Source organism: Arachis ipaensis, chromosome B03 (assembly GCF_000816755.2).
Source record: "Arachis ipaensis cultivar K30076 chromosome B03, Araip1.1, whole genome shotgun sequence".
Classification (NCBI taxonomy): Eukaryota; Viridiplantae; Streptophyta; class Magnoliopsida; order Fabales; family Fabaceae; genus Arachis; species Arachis ipaensis.
The window spans coordinates 9575641-9593288 of record NC_029787.2 but is presented as its reverse complement, the minus strand read 5'-3'; the positions used below and the strand labels follow the sequence as shown (position 1 = coordinate 9593288).

The window sequence follows — 17648 nt, the reverse complement described above, 5'->3', positions numbered from 1 at the left end:
AATCTCTCATTCACTCATTTTCACTCTTATGTTGTCATACCAATGAGGACTATGTAAATCAATAGAGTTCGATAATTAAATAGCATATTAAAAATAAACATTCATTCTTATGTTATAACAAATGTATTCAAGAAATAGAGTTCTTAGAGTAAGCTATGATAGTCTTGAAGAATCCTCCTAAAGACATTCAAAGTGTTCTTAGAGTAAGCTATGATAGTCTTGAAGGCAATGAAAAGGATATTTTTCTTGACATAGCATGCTTCTTCAATGGGAAGAAATGGGAATATGTAAAAAATGTATTACATGGATGTGGTATGTTTACAGAAGATGGTATTAGAATACTAGTTGATAAATCTCTCTTAACTATCAACGATGGTTACTTGAGGATGCATGATCTAATACAGAATATGGGTAGAGAGATTGTGAAGCAGGAGGCACCAAGAGAAGTTAGTGACCGCAGCAGATTATGGTTTCATGAAGATGTTCTTGAACTACTACCCGATGATAAAGTGAGAACTACACAAACTTTCTTTCTTATTTAACTTTTACCTGTCAGATGCAGGGTATTCTAGTTATTTGTCTTCCTCCCATCAATAGACATTGCAAAAGTTTTGAAAAGTTTTGTTTTATTTTGTTCCTTCAAGCCTTCCTCGAAAATAATAACATTTAATGTGACATACTCTTATTTCATAGGAAAATAAAAAAATTGAAGGAATAAAGCTTGTTCAATGTGAAGAACATGATTGGACTGACACTGCCCTTGAAAAGATGAAGAAACTTAGAATTCTCATTCTTCGGAACACAAACCTTTCATGTCGAACTATTCTTCTACCTGAGCAATTAAGGCTGCTTGATTGGAAGGGGTATCCTTCAAAATCTATTCCGTCGAACTTAAAAAAAAATTGTTGCCTTCAGTTTAAGTCATAGTCCTCTCACGTTGGAAAACTCGTTTCAGGTACAACTAGTTGTCTGATTCCCTTCTTATAAAAAGTTCACTTTTATTGTGGATACTACTTTCTGCTAAAACTTGAAATTTATACACAAGGATCCATTTAGACCATGCGTAATTCTTGTTAATTACACCATTAGACAACTTGCCATTGCTAGCTTCTCAGAAAGCCTCAAAACTGTGGTAAAAAATTTGAAGCGGCTTATGGCTCCAAGAGAAGAAGAGCAAAGCATTTGCTTAATGCAACAGGATGAGGATGAAGATGAGGAAGGAGAGTCAGACATGGAAGCATAGAGGCAGCTAAGGTTCCCCATAGGAAACATGTAATGAGTTGACATTTGACAAGGTTATAGGTGACCAATTCTCACTGTACTTGGTCCGTTTAGTTTTGTGCAAATAATTTGTCGTCATAAATTAGCTTTTATTCTTCACGTTGGGTTATTAATTTGCATTTTCTCAGAGACCATATTCTACAAATAGAGCCATCGGATGTACGGCATCAGAGAAATAGTTATAAACTTTCTGAGAAGTGCAGAGGTGTTACATACATAGATTAAATGAAACAATATGTATTAGAGACACTGAGAAGCATATATAGATTCTCCACTCAAAAGAAGAAAGCTGGCATGCTCTGGTTACTATTATCTGCCAGCTATGGCTTGATGATGGTGAATTGTTATGAGAAGAATAAGAGAGTGACCGATTCTCTTATTCTCCATAAGCTAACCAGCCAGTCAGTGCAAATAGCCACCACTCCAGCAATTAATTTTTAGATTTATTCAAAATTTTCTTTCTACATTTTGAATTTTTTTATGAAAAAGTCTAGGCAACCAACTACAATATAAATAAACTAAGTCAACTTTCTTTTATTTCTGATTTTGATATTTGAAAAAATTAGGACAGTAGAGAATTGTTTTCTTTTTTTTTTTTCTTTATAACGGACATATTTTTTAATTAGTTAGTTAGAGTTGGTTTCACCCCCTAATTAGTTCTCTAACGGAACCCTTTTTTTATTGGTTCGTTACGTTGGACTAGTTGCCTTTCTATTAGGAACTAGGAAGGTGTGGGTACGGGTAATTCGAGTCTGGGGTCAAATCCAACCCAACTCAATTATACCGGGTACGATGTATTATCTGATGGCTAATTGAGTCTAATCGGATAAAAAAATATTATATGATAAAAAAAAATAAAAAAGATTATAGTCGACTTTAATTGAATCTATAAGTATTTAGTGATTAAGTGTATAAATTCATTGAAATTGTGAAAAAAATTCTGATATTTACATCCTTGACATCTCATTGAGATGATAGCTACTAATTTCCACTACAAATTGTTCTCAACTAATCTATGTTAGTCTCCTTTAGAATTACTTATAGCCCATTGAAGCAAGAAGTGAGGTCCAAGAAAGCTTCCTCTGTAACACCCTACCATACAGAGACTTATGCTTAAGTCATAATTCAGAGATGGCAAGGTATTACGACCTCTAGAACAAAAATTTAGTACGTATAGTAGTATGAATGATTGATTATAACTAGGAGCCTTGTAGAAAAAGGGGTAGACAAAAACCGCAACACTCCGATCACTAACACAACGAGCAAAGGATAAGCTAACGCAAGATCATATATATAAAGAGTATCAAAAACAGGAATATCAAGACTCAAAATCCGGCGGCGAAGATAACCGGTTCGAGCATACCAATATATACATATAATAAAATAAGGGAAACCCCAAAGGAAACCCAAAGGGACACAAATACAGAAATCTAATCTCCAAAATCCCCCTCTAGAAGGAGTCATCACAGTTTGTATTATTTAATGTAGATAAAAGTATCTAAACAAGATATATAAACCAAAACAGAGCCCCGAGAACAAAGATCTTCGCTAATCCGGAAGTCTCACAAATCTTCCCTTAACTGAACCGATTCAGGTTCTAATACATGGCTAGCATCAGGAGTGGACTTCCGAAGCTGTGACACGTGAAACACGTCGTGCAGGTTCGATAGATGAGGTGGTAGTGCCATTCGATACGCCACCGGTCCAATCCTCTCCAGGATCTGAAATTGACCAATGTATCGAGGATTCAACTTCTTTGCTTTAATCGCTCTACCTACTCCTGTGGTCGGAGTAACCTTCAGGAAAACATGATCTCCTTCCTCAAATTCCAAGGGCTTCCGCCTTTGATCGGCGTAACTCTTTTGGCGACTCTGCGCCGTAAGCATCCTGTCTCGGATTTTCTTGACTTGTTCAGTGGTCTCAGCTATCATTTCCGGCCCCAACAAGCCTTTCTCTCCAGCTTCATACCAACATACTTCACCTCACTCTTCCAGAACTCACACTTAGACAGTTTCGCATAGAGTTTCTTCTCCTTTAAAATCTGCAACACGGTCCTCAAGTGTTCCGCATGCTCTTCCTCAGTCTTGGAGTAAATTAGTATATCATCAATGAAGACAACAACGAATTTATCCAGAAATGGACGGAATACTCTATTCATGTAATCCATGAATACTGCAGGGGCGTTCGTCAACCCAAAGGACATTACAGTATACTCGTAATGACCATAACGAGTCCTAAAAGCGGTCTTAGGGATATCCTCACCCCTCACCCTTATCTGGTGATAACCGGATCGCAAATCAATCTTAGAGAAAACCCCAGCTCATTGTAACTGATCCATGAGATCATCAATTCTCGGCAATGGGTACTTATTCTTTATGGTGACCTTGTTCAGCTGCCTGTAATCAGGGCCCACTTTGGGTCCGGTCGGTCCGGTTTGGCTCGTTCGGTCCAATCTTGGTCCGATTTCTATAAAATTGGTACCGAAATTCTCGTCTCAATCTCCTCTATCACATTTAGCCATAAAAATAACATTTTTGGCTTTTTAGAATAAATTCTCATTTTATGGGTTAGTTAGCCGTTAATTGACCGGGTCTTACATCCTCACTGCATGGAATAGTGAGACCACCCATTGGATGATCATATCTGAATTCTTCTTCTGCTTGGCTTAGTAATTCTTGAAACGAAGTCTGGTTCAAATACGAAACGGGAATCACAAACCGCTTCATATTCTCTCCAACATAGACAGCAAGATAGCCTTTTGGGACTTCTAAAGCCTTTGAAGATGCTTGGTTCGAATTAAATGATAGCTTTCTTCTGATACCGGCTAAACGAAAACCCATTTTTGTATGTGTTGATGAAAGACTAGTCTTAGAAATGACTTGTAAATAAGATGTAAGCCTTTGAGTTTGTTATTATTTGAGGATGTGAAAGAATTGTGTTGGTCCTAAATGCTTGCAACCATGAACATTTATAGAGATGGAAGGATATATTATGAATATGTAGCTACTTGAATGATTGGTGTAGGAAGGCTATCAGATGGGACCTATTAGGAAACAATGGCATGTAGGAGATCACATGGTATTGTCTTAAAGAACTTTCATGTGTACCAACTTCTTATTCTACATAATTCAAGGTCCTCATTATAGAGGGTAGGCAAAAAAATTGTAACTTATAATCTGGTGTACTTGAAAAGTTGAGGTCCATAATGGCTTGTGAGACCAACTTTTGGTTCTCTTCTGGCCTCAGAACCCCATGTTTCGGAGCTATAAATGTTTATCTGAAGAAACATGTGAGATGTTGGAAGCATGTTTGATAATAGAGACCTAACCTTTGATATAGAAATTTCCAAGACAGTACCATGTGATCTCTTGTGATCATTTGTCACTTTGCAGACCCCATTTTACAGCTTCATCAAAATTATTTCTTCGGAATAGCAACTATATATACACTACTTCTTGTGTTCTCAACCAACACAAATCAGTTGCATCTCCTCAAGTATTAGAACTCACATATTTCTCTCAAACAAATCCTTCAAGAACAATGGTTTTTCGCATTCCAAGTATTAGAAAGGCATCACTTTCTGCAGCAAAAGGGACTAATGTTCGGAAAGGCTATCTTGCAGTCTATGTGGGAGATAAGATGAGGCGGTTTGTGATTCCTGTATGTTACTTGAACCAACCTTCATTTCAAGAGTTACTAAACCAATCAGAAGAAGAATTCGGTTATGATCATCCGACAGGCGGTCTCACAATTCCATGCAGTGAGGATGCCTTCCTGAACCTCACTTGTCAATTAAGTGGGCAGTAAATTTTGCTCATAGAGACTGACATAGATTAGTTGAGACAAATTTTGTAAAGAAGGCTCTTTCTTTTTGTTTTGAAGATTGTCCATTTTGGTCTCTTCCTTATATCATTCCTTTAAAAGTGTAAAAATATAGATGAATGAAAGTTATTGCATCTCATTTGTTGACTAATTTTATTTTTGGCTTTTGTTGTATCTGAATGATCTCTTATATTTATGCAGCAAATCAAAACTAAGTTCAACTTTGTTTTGAAGAAATTCACTGAAGTTGATGATTTATTTCATTTAAATTAGAATTTTAAATAGCGGGTTGCAACTACAATTGTAAATCTGTTAAGAACTCACAATTTTCTTATATTAGAAGTAAAGGAAGAGGCATTCCATGTCATTATAAAAAGTAACACAAGCTGGAGACATTCCTTGATTGAATGTCACAAACTTCAATTTTCACAGTGATTCTAATTTTGTAGAGGGCAGTGTTATAGTACTGCAAATTCATATCTGAACATTTAACATCTCCATTTGCATTCATTTTTGGACACATGATTGCTCATAATTTCAGAATGCAGAAAAAAAGAGGTGAAGGGACATTTAATTATCCAAACTTGAATCCAATTTTGATGATTTGTTGCATAAATAAGAGATCATTTAGAAAATTTAACCAAATATTGAGTAAAATTGCAGCTGGCCTTGGAAGAAAATAGAACTTAATCAGTTAAATTCAAGACTGATCTTTGATTTTTGAAAATGTTAAGGCATGGCTAAAACTTCAATAAAGAAATAAGAGAACAGACATATATGAATAAATAAGCCATACATCCCATCTTAGAAATTTCTTTAGCTATAGAGGAGATGTTATCAGTTGAAATTCACCCTTTGTTAGTGTAAACTTGCATTGGCAGTTGGCAGAAGCAGCATCTTGTGTATCATTGGTGCCATGAATTAAAGTTTTCCATGCATGTTCTTTTATTTAAAACACTCATAATTCTATCCTTTTTTTTTCTATATTAAAATCTTATAATTTTATATAATTGTGTATTAGTGCAATCTAAGAGAACAAATGAACAATGAAGTATGGCTTTTCTTACACCAGGCAGCATTGTCACTACTAGATACTGCATAATGTTCTGTTTGTAGAGAGAAGATAAAATATTAAAAAAAGAAAGAAAGATGAAATACTAGAGTAGTTGAATTCTTTCATTGTCATTAAACAAAAAACAAAGGAAACACTTAGAACTTGTCATAGTAATGATCATTCTTCTTTCATTTACTTAGAAAAATGTGTAATCTTTACAAGTTGCCTATTCTACAAAATTTGTATACTAATCTATGTCAGTCTCCTACAGCATGAGATTCATCGTCAATTCAAGCGAGAAGTGATTTGTTGGAAAACATCTTCACTGCAAGGAATTGTTAGGCCTCCCATAGGATGATCATATCCGAACTCTTCCTCAGCTTGGCTCAACAAGTCTTGGATTGAAGGTTGGTTCAAATATGAAATGGGGATCACAAACCGCTTCTGTTTCTCTCCAACATACACTGCTAGATACCCCTTTGGGACTTCCACAGATTTTGAAGCTGCTTGGCTAGCTGAGAATGATGATGTCCTTCGAATAACAGGTAAACGGAAACCCATTTTTTAGTATATATGTAAGAATAACAGCAAGTAGAAGTTCCCAAGTTTCAAAGAAGAATGTGTTTTTTAAGTGTTTGACACTTAAGATTGCCAATGAGTTATGTTGTTTTTGAAGGCAAGAGCAAGTGTATTTATAGATTTTAAGATTCTTCAGAAACCTATTTCTATGATAAAAGATTGTTGAAAATGATAGGAATGCATACACATCACTACATGAGAGATCACATGGTATTGTCCTAGAGGCCTCTATCAAGGATTAAGCAGTTGTTTGAGAATGCATACCCCACCTTGTCAAGGAATGGCTAATAAAGCAGCCACTTGCAATCAAATGCTAGGTGCTCAAGTGAAACTCAAATGTCAATTCATAGTAGATAATACAAGGCCCACCATATATATGCAAGAGGAAGTGTAATTGGAACATGTTTTCCCATGGTTTTCAAATTCCAGTTGGTACTGCTTATAATCTGGTGTACTTGAAAAAGATAAGGTAATGGTCAAGGTTCACAAGTTCATTCTTAGAAGCAATCTCAGTTTGAATAAACATTTGATATGTCTAAAGCATGTCTACTAACTAATGGAGTAGCTGTAGTACAATGCATGAAAGAAGCATTATGTAAGGTCTTCACTGTGTTCTAATAATGTAGAAACTCATTAATTTCAAGTGGCTAATATGTTGGCCATTATATGAAGAAGTGGGGTATGCACTCTCAATGAACTTCCTAACACCTTCAAGACAATATCATGTGATTTTTTCTTTTGATGCATCATTGTCACTTGGTAGATCCTATCTTATTCAAAATTTTCTCTTCAGGAGATTGGTTTGCAGAAGATCCTAGCAACTATTTATATACACTACTTCTTGTGTTCTTGAGCAACACCTATCATTCGCATACTCTCAAGTATTAGAAGTTTAGGAAAACTCAAATATTTCTTTCTCATATTAGTCCTTTACCAAGAAGCATAAAAAACAATGGCTTTCCGCATACCAGGTATTAGAAGAGCAACAAAGAGCAATGATGTCCCAAAAGGATATCTTGCAGTTTATGTTGGAGATAAAATGAGGAGGTTTGTAATTCCTATATCATATTTGAACCAACCTTTGTTTCAAGAATTACTAAACCAAACAGAAGAAGAATTTGGTTATGATCATCCGAATGGCGGTCTCACAATTCCATGCAGGGAGGATGAGTTCTTAAACCTCGCTTCGCAGTTGAGTAGGCTGTAAATCATGCTAATGGAGAATAGATTAGTTGAGAGTAACTTGTACAGAAGGCATTTTCTTTTTGAGATTTTATATTTTTTTTTCTTCCTTGTATCAATCATTTGATAAATGAGAAATTCATGACAAGATATTGTTTAAACAAATTTAGCTTGTGTCAAATCTGAATGAAATCAAACTTATGCATCAGTAGAATTTTCATGTTTCAGTTCATATATATCAGATAGGGATTATGATTCCTTATTTGTCCTTGAGCTGATCATGGAACAAAATAGTGTTATATTAAAAACTAGACACATAATACTTCATACTATTGTCACATAATCATAATCTTGCCATTGTCAATCTCTCATTCACTCATTTTCACTCTATGTTGTCATACCAATGAGGGCTATGTAAATCAATAGAGTTCGATAATTAAATAGCATGTTAAGAATAAACATTAATTCTTATGTTATAACAAATTTATTTAAGAAATAGAAATTGACTATACTTAAATATAATTAGAAATTATTCAATTGATTTTGATTATTGTCATAATATTTCTTTATCAAAGGCGATTGCACAAACACATTCCAAACAATCTTTATCATACATTGTTACCATCACATTATGTAATACAACTGGATTAATGTTTATATTTTATTTTATCTTTTTTAACATATGGATAAGCTTCAATCTCATTCTCATTTCAGAGGCCACATTTTAGTGACCACCATGTACAAACTGGGAAGGGGTCCACAGAGATTTCAAAGACAGATAAAAGCAAAGTGGGACATGGTAAATACAGGGACTAGTCCTTGAAGATGTTTAATCATCCTATAGTGATAATTGGATAATTGAATTGACCAAAAATGTTATCATTATTGAGACTAATATTATGCAAATTCATATTAGTTACTGCTTTTTATTTTCCCTCATAACTTTTTTTTTTTTACTATCATCATAAGAGTTACCTGCTGCCTGCTGGTTCCTTTTCAATTGATTTTATGAACAACACTTTCTGCTTATTATTGCCTTTGAACTTAACAATAAATTTATATTTAAGGAGAAAATGGGAGACAAATGTTTATGTGCATAAATTTTTCATTGAGATGAATAGTAGGATAACAAAAATTGGAGAAAATCTTTCTCAGGGTAAGAATTGTTTCAAGAATTGTGTTAAGTAATCTATTTCTAAGTCAGCCTAGTCTTGATGGTGCTTGCATCAACTCAAGCAAGAAGTGATATCTAAAAACATATTTTCTTCACAAGGAATTGTGAGGCCACCCATTGGATGATCATACCCAAATTCTTCCTCAGCTTCACTTAGCAAATCTTGAAATGAAGGCTGGTTCAAGTATGATAAAGGGATCACAAATCGCTTCATTTTCTCTCCAACATAAACTGCAAGATAACCCTTTGGCACTTCCATAGCTTTTGAAGATGAAGTAAATGATGCCTTTCTTACGATACCAGATAACCGAAAACCCATTTTTTTATGTGTTGAAGAAAGACTAGTTTTACAAATGACTTGTAAATAAGATGCAAGTATTTGAGTTTCTTGTGATTTAGGATGTGAATGACTTGTGCTGCTGCTAAATGTTTGCAACCATGAACATATATATAGATAAAAGGATATGCTATAACATAATGCCACTTGAATGATTGGTGGACAAAGCATATGAGATGGTGGACATGGGACTTATTAGGAGACATGGTCATAAAAGAGATCACATGGTGTTGTCTTAGATAATTCAAGGTCCATTTATGTATACAACTGCAAGTTTGATTCTATCATGTTGCCTATGGTTTTGCAAATTCCAAGGGATATGCTAAGAATCTGGTGTACTTAAAAATGAGGTTCATGTTGGATCATTATCATGTGGCCAATTTTGGTTCTCTTCTGGCCTCAGAACACTTTGTTTCAGAGATATAAACCAGGTTGTGGACAAGGTTTACTGAAGAAACATGTGTGATGTCCAAAGCATGTCTAATTCAGTATCTTTAGTACAACTACGTTGCTTTAATTTACATGTCTTTGATTTGACATATGTAGTTTCTTGGCAATTATGTCAGGAAGTTGGGTATGAATATGATGTATGAACTCCAAGACAATACCATGTGATCTCTTGTGATCATTTCAATTTGTAGACCCTATTTTACAGCTTCATCAGAATTATTTCTTAAAGGTAGCAACTATATATACACTACTTCTTGTGTTCTCAACCAGCACAACTCATTTGCATCTCCACAAGTATCAAAGCTCACATATTTCTCTCATACAAATCCTTCAAGAACAATATATTACTTTTTCTTTCAAGCAACAAGAAACCATGGCTTTCCGCATTCCCGGTATTAGACGGGCCACATCATTTTCTGCATCAAAGGGAACTAATGTTCCAAAAGGCTATCTTGCAGTCTATGTGGGAGATAAGATGAAGAGGTTTGTGATTCCAGTATCATACTTGAATCAACCTTCATTCCAAGAATTACTATGCCAGGCCGAAGAGGAATTCGGATATGATCATCCAAATGGTGGTCTCACAATTCCATGCAGTGAGGATGAGTTCCAAAACCTTACTTCTGAATTCAGTGGACAGTAAATTGTGCTAATAGAGACTGACATAGATTAGATGAGACAAAATTTTGTACAGAAGGCTGTTTCTTTTATTTTGAAGATTGCCCATTTTGGTATCTTCCTTGTATCATTCCTTTGAAAATGTAAAAATGCTATATGAATGAGAAAGTTACACCATCACATTATGAAAAGTTGTTTGTTTTTGTCTGATATTAATGATCTCTAATATATGCAACAATACCATAATAAAATTAAACATGTTCAGATTGGCAAGAACTTTTGAAAAACAATGAAAAGAATTGAAGATTTGCAATCCACACAGATTCTATGACTATCTAACTAATATTATATGAAATTGGAATTCATTAAAATATGGCCCTAGAAATGAGGAATCTATTTCTATCATAAAATTAAAAATTAGAAGTACAATTCTGCAATGGTTTCAAATCTACTAGTTTAATTTAATTCTGAATCAATGGTGAGGTCTAATATATATATGCTTTCACAGTATTTACACTTTACAAATATACTAGTCTATATCCCGCAACACATAAACTCAAGCAAAAAAGTTGGGCTTATTAGATATAATAACATCATTCACTTACTAACCAAACAGAGTCCCCATCTATCTAGCCATTGGTGAATTAATTAATATCATTTATGTCTTTTGAAATAATTGATCAATGTAATTGGCAACCACCTGCTTAACCCCATTGTAAAGCCTCCTAACTAACTTTTGAACAGTCTTATAGAGTGGGAATTGCATCCATGCAAATATAGCCACAGGAAGGAATCCAGCACAATAGAACAAAACAGAAGTCCATTCCGTGTTCTCCAACTGAATCGTCAGCAAAACGGTTGCGCTGAATGCCAGCATTGTGCACACCAATGAGAAGAACAACAGTGCAAATCCCAGATTGAGTTTTCTTGGGAGGGACTTGTAGAAATCCCATAACTCGAATGGCGATGTTAGGATTGAAAGGAACATCACCACTGAGGCAAGTGAGCTCACAAGGGCTACAACATCTGTGACAGTGAAGAAGAGGAAGACTCGTGAGCCGAAGAACACTGGTCTGCCGTTTTCACTCCCACCTGGGATTGTGTAGGCAGCAGCAAAGACAACTGTGGCAACAAGAACTGCTACTGTGGAGCATGATTGAGCTGTCTCCTTTATCCAGCACTTTGCCTCTTTGTGCATATCCTGATGCTCCATTTCCAAAACATCATTAGCTGTTAGGCCATCTTTGTCACAATGCATCAAGTAGTGAGGAGGAATAATCCTTCTCACTCTCTGCACGCATAAAGGTGAAGTAATGAACTAATGATCAGTTTATTAATGACTTGTTATGAACCAGTTAATTTTAATCAATTTGAATAGAGGACAAAAGCAAATCACAATTCAGACATAGATAGATGTAAGAAAGGGTCATAGAGCTGCTTACTTCGTACCAACGCAACTCGTCTTGCAGTTGGAACGCCACGCCAGGGAGCCGTTGCTCCTTGTAAAACTCCATTCTAGCAACTTGGTGCAAGAGAGTGCGACCTTCCTCGGTTATCCTGTGTATCAATGATTTGAATGCAGAATTTCTCTTTATCAAATTGAAGATCTTAAGCTGCCGGTGCTTCACAGCCATGTGTAGAACATTGTGTTCATCCTGACTAACATGACTAATAGCCTCAGGGTTCATGTCAATGATTTTTTCAACAATTTCTACTATTCCTGAGCCGGCTGCCATGAGAAGAGGTGTGTAGTTTTTAAAATGGGATGCTTTGGAAATGGACTCCTTGAGCAAAGGTTTGCTGATTCTAGAATGAGCTATTTCAACTAACTGCCGCTTCTCTTTCATCAGCTGAATTTCTTTAATTCTGTCTAGTTTGGAGGAAAGAATTGGCAACACAATCAATGGTTGAAAATTTGAATGAAAAGAAATCTGCCATGAGAAGTCCTTCTGCACTAACAACTCAGCCAGACACTCTGCTAACTTGTGTTGTTTCTTCTTTTGCCAAATATGTCCAATCCCATTGAACTCTGCACATGATCAACCATAAAATTGATCAAAAAGATAACAATCCTACAACAAATCTAGTTATTTCAATTAATAATTCAATCTAGTTACTAACATTAAATCAGATGCCTGAAGATAAAAAGTTAATCTGTTACTAAGAAAGTTGTAATTTGCCAATAATGCTTTGTTTATATTCTAACTTGTATGGTCTATACCTTTAGCCAAAATTTTCCAAATAGCATAATTGATCCTTGAAAAAGCTGCAAATTGGTGAACTTTAATCACATGAAAAAAGGGGGGAAATCAATCTCATTAGGAAATCCATGAGCTTAGTATATGTAAATGAAAAAACAAATAAACGCCTCAAGGGTTGGGGGTTTAGGGTTTAGGATTTAGAGGGTACCAGGTTGCTTTGCCTCGTCCAATGGACCACTTTCTAAATCTGTTCTCAATCTGAACACAACACTCTCTTCTTCCTCCTCCCCCTTCTCATCATAATCATCATCAATTTCATATCCTTCATCTGGAAGCACTGTGTCAAGTGTCAACCAAATTACAATCAATGTAAACAATCATGGCAATGTTGGAGAACTGAATACAGATATGGGGAAATAGGAATGTACAATAATATACAAGGTTCTTCACTGCTCCCATTGAGGACTGGGTTTGGCTCCGAAAAATAAGTGGCATGTTGGCAAGAAGTTGAAGACATGTGAAGCCATCCATATCCTTGTGTTGAGCCAAACTTCCATCCAATCTCAATAACCAAATAGCAACATCTGCACCATAAAGTGACAAAGTACTATACTATATATCACACTAATTAACATAATCAAGGATATTAACAATGACAATAATGAAATTAGGGAGATACCTACCAAAGAATTGACCAAGAATGCAAGCATGAAGAATCGAACATCTATCAAATCTTACAAAATGACTTCTTATGTCACCAACCACATGATTTGCCATATATTTAAGCATCTTCAGCTTTCCAAGCTTAGCAGCCCTGAACAAAGGGGATTCACCAGAGTCATTTCTTACTTCTACAAGGGGATCATATGATTCTACTTCTTCCTGCAGCTCCTTCTCCAACTTGAACACAACACCAGCCATGTCAACCGTTGTGCAAAAGATTATCTCATGCAGAAGGGTGTTATTGACACAATTCCCCATCCTCATGGCGCGCCACCTTTCTTGTCGAGGAAGCATCTCCAGAAGTTCCTGCAAGAGATTTGGATTATCAGAGTGAGTTGCAATGTGGATGGCAGTGTTTCCAAACAAGTCAAGGGGATCAAGTAACCGCATCCTGTCAACTTCAAAGATTTTCTTGAATTCCCTCCAGTTTTCACTCCTTGCAGCCCTTTGAGCACTTATCATTTTCTCATCAAACATAGAGATTCGTTCTTGTATTGATGCTGTCTCACTCTCAGCCATTTTACCCCTTTGCTTCTCTCTTGCACTCTAATTTATAAAATTTTCTCCTTCTTACTAGTATAAATAATCTGTGTTTTCTTTGTCCAAGTGTAGTTCATTGAATATGATTTAAATTCTGTGTGTATTTTTTTCTGATATTAAATTTAATGAACCAACAAGGAGAAAGGGACTCATATAAACAATAAGAGTGCAATACTGAAATTCACTTGGAAGCTTCGTAAGGAAAAATTGTTTAGTTAAACTTCAATATTTTTAGACGTATGCATGAACTGTATAACAAGTCCAAGTCCAAGTCAAAGTCTTCGAAATGTATTAATTTAAATAAAAATTTACATTTATTTTTATGTAAAGTTAATAGTTAAAATATTAAATAATTTAATAAATTTGATTAAATTATTATTTAATAATTATCAATTATTAATTTTTTCGTATGAAAATAATTTTTGCTATCTTGTAACATTTAAGATAGTTTCTATTAAAGAATGACCATACACATAGTTTAGTAAAACTATCAAAGAGTTATATATTTTATGTTTTAAAAATATATGTTAAATTTATAAATTAAAATTTTTTTATTAAAAATATAAAAAATTAAACTTTTAATATATTTATTTTATATTTATTAAATAAAAATATTTATAATTTTTCACTTAAACCCTTAATTTAATATCTCCATTAGATACTTTTGTAGTAATGATGCTCCCAGAGTCCCGTTATATTTAGGCGAGGACTTGAATAAAGTTACCCTGTGTGACTTCTGCTGAAGTTGCTCCCATGGCACTGTTCTTAGCGTTGCACGCGTCAAAAGTTTTAAGAATCATCTGAAATTTCAACTCGTTGAGTTGTTAATTTTCAACTCGTTTGAAATTTTAATCACATTTGTAGGCAGCCATAATAAAATGGGTGAAAAAAAACTTAAGCAATAAATGACTATATTAAAAGTAACTTATAAATAAGTTATTTTGTGTTTGAATTTTTAGTTTTAAAAGTGTTTATTTTATAAAAATGTGATAAAAAATAGTAGTATTATGAGAGAAGTCATTTTTTTAACTTCTCTATAAGCTACTAAATAGGTTTTTAGAAAGCTGTAATTTAATTTTAAAAATTGTACCAGACATTAATACTATTACTTTTTATAAATCAAAAGCTAAAAAAAATTACTTTTGAAACTTTCCAAATGGACCTTATTATATCAAAACGTGTGAAAAATGTTTTATATTTAAAATGGAGTAGATTATCAGTTTCATCCTAAAAATATAAGAATGCCAATAAAAATAACCTCTATTTTTATTAACGACAAAAACACACTTAAAATATTGGAAAACGTTACAAAAATATTCGACTGTAAATAAAAATCTATTCCGTTAATAGAGTTAGCTGAGCTGTCAAACGGATTCCGTTACATCCCTTCCTCTGCTTCTCCTTTAGATTGATTGTCACCATCAACTTGACAAAATCAGCAACATGAAATCATAAACCTGTAGTGAAACAAGATTTATGAGGCTCACACGAAATGAATCTAAGTCGAAAAATGCCATATTAATGTCTATAACTCTATCACACGAAAATCATAGATATAGTAAGGCAAGTGTCTATATTGATGATTTTTTACCTAGGCATCTGTCTCCTTCTGTTGTCTTCCCCCCTTGTTTGGCTTTATAGTGGGTAGCCCCGCACGCTGCAGCATGCTCTTCGTGCTCGATGCCGTGAACGGTAATCTCACAGCCTTAGTCTTTTTCCTTGGCTGGTTGCGGCGCACAGGATTGCTGTCCAATGTCTGCTGCACCTTCCCAATTTGTGAATTATGAGGACCTATCACTATGTCTAGTATGATTTCCTTCCAAAACTCCTGTACAACGTCCTGCATGGCAATTCCGTGTTGGTCGGTAATTCTAAAAGCGATAAAGAAATTGATCTGAAAGAGGTACAACTTAATTGTTATAACATATTTAACTTCACCTTGTCCCAAAGCTGCAAGGGTTTCTCTAAACTCCAAAACTGCATGAACTTGATCATGAATACACCACAATCACAGCTATATGTACAAACAGAAAATATTATTTTCAACCATGATATCATTATCAAGTGAAGTGCTATTAAGAGTATTGATAGGTGTCATTTTAACTGACTCGTTATGTTATTTTGGGACGCTGGGATAGAAACGAGGTAGGCCGTTCTCTGTGGGCTCATATGCGGGCACAGACACTTTCGCCATGTCTTCAATGATTCTCCCCTGGAAAGCAGCAACACATTAGCAATGACACATTTTCAACTACTAAGGATGTCGGTGTACTAATTGGTTGACATATACTTACCGCATAAGCATGTATTTTTAATCTTTCATTATTATGCTCTCCTGAATACATACTATCCAGCACCCACAGCCTTTTTTGAGCAATCTCAAAGGCATACAACCACCAATGACGATCGATACAGACTGGGGCAAACCATTGTGATGGAAACAAAAATATCAAAGCAGTTACATGATCAAGTTAGTCACCAAATACAGATAGTTGCGAAATTCTGAAAACATGTAACGTGTTGCGAAACAACTAAAAAAATGAAAGTCAATCACATCTCAATTAAGTACACGCAATCACAAGTGCCTAGGACATGAAAACTAAAAAACATATATAGAACCATCTAATTGGCAATGAACGGGAACATCCTAGTGCCTATTGACGTGAGGGCAGAATTTGGCTAATTAAGAAATCAATATAGAGAATGCGTTGAGAGTATAGTCTTAATCAACTAAGATCCGCCTTGTCAATTTAGAAAAGTTATCACGAAATTTAGAAATAAAAATACTAGGAGTATGAGTCCCAGGTCGTCTCCCAACGAGTTGCAGGAAAGGGTGCTAACTTATTAATCAAGAATTTTTCAAGAGAGTTTGAGTTTGGATAGTGAGCAATTAAATAATTATAAATTAAAGCAATAAAACTAAGAATAATTATTGATATTCTGGATAAAAAGCCTTGACTGGGGGAATGATTAATTGAAAGTTCTATCCTTGTTGGGATCTCTTAAGTGTAGTATCAAAAAGGTTGTTGTTTTCACTTAGTTAACCCTTATTAAATAAATTTATTTATGAACAAATATTTTTGTAATATTTTTTAATATTTTAAATGTATTTTTGTCGTTAATAAAAGTAAAGATTATTTTTGTCAATGTTATGATAATTTAAAGATAAAGTTGATAATTTACTCTTTAAAATATGTAAAGGAGAGATATGAGAGATCTCATCTTGAGATTTATAATGAATTTTGTGATGTTCAGAAGTGAACATATGGGATGTAAAGTTTATAGGACAGATTATCTAATTAGATTAAATCGAATACGCTTTAATATCAAATTAAATTGAAATAGGTTTAACTTATTTTAAAAATATTTCACTACATGTTTAAATATTTTTCTCAAATAAGTTGATTCAAATTTAATAAAAAAATTTATATTACATGTATATTAAAATCAGTCAAAGTCAATTATTAGTATAAAATACATGCTGAAATATAAATACAGGTTGAAAATAGATTAAATCACACATGTATTTATGCACAAATATATTAGTGACTGATTTTAGTGGTTGATTTTAGTGTACGAATAGTATTTTTATAAAAAAAAATACTCATATAATGTATCTGTAATTTATACATTTTTTCTGTATTCTTTTTTTTTCATGAATTTTCTTTTCGTTGTTATTCTTTCATT

At 34.3% G+C, this 17648-nt stretch overlaps 3 protein-coding genes across 9 annotated transcripts in view; 1 reads left to right on the top strand and 2 right to left on the bottom strand.

Moving 5' to 3' along the window:
* LOC107632222 (TMV resistance protein N-like) overlaps window positions 1-17648 on the top strand; it is a 100832-nt gene that overhangs the window by 46019 nt on the left and 37165 nt on the right. For 2 of the 5 annotated variants that reach the window (XR_002358792.1, XR_002358791.1), the window contains exon 3: window positions 186-411. The exons of 1 other annotated variant lie outside the window; for it this stretch is intronic. Coding sequence is in view for 2 of the 4 variants with exons in the window: in XM_021118077.1 (XP_020973736.1) it covers window positions 1199-1243 (45 nt within the window). In the remaining 2 variants the exon portion in view is untranslated. Of the gene's footprint in view, window positions 1-185; window positions 412-1198; window positions 1739-17648 lie in introns of those variants that run through there. 2 more of the 5 variants (XM_021118077.1, XM_021118076.1) reach the window with 2 other exon arrangements.
* Window positions 6320-6835, bottom strand: LOC107628715 (auxin-induced protein 15A-like). The gene has a single exon (XM_016331291.2). It carries the CDS (start codon window positions 6716-6718, stop codon window positions 6443-6445), a length of 276 nt encoding a protein of 91 aa, XP_016186777.1. The 5' UTR covers window positions 6719-6835; the 3' UTR covers window positions 6320-6442.
* On the bottom strand, window positions 10935-14062 carry LOC107632225 (ankyrin repeat-containing protein ITN1-like). 3 transcript variants are annotated; one of them, XM_021118083.1, is made up of 7 exons: window positions 13382-14062; window positions 13127-13282; window positions 12907-13035; window positions 12719-12778; window positions 11940-12526; window positions 11195-11788; window positions 10935-11101 (listed from the first exon to the last, which is right to left on the bottom strand). In XM_021118083.1, exons 1-7 carry the CDS (start codon window positions 13938-13940, stop codon window positions 11099-11101), a joined length of 2088 nt encoding a protein of 695 aa, XP_020973742.1. In that variant the 5' UTR covers window positions 13941-14062; the 3' UTR covers window positions 10935-11098. The 3 variants fall into 3 exon arrangements, with proteins under 3 accessions (XP_020973742.1, XP_016191414.1, XP_020973741.1); XM_016335928.2 differs by having other exon boundaries at window positions 10935-11788; XM_021118082.1 differs by having other exon boundaries at window positions 10935-11788; window positions 12719-12763.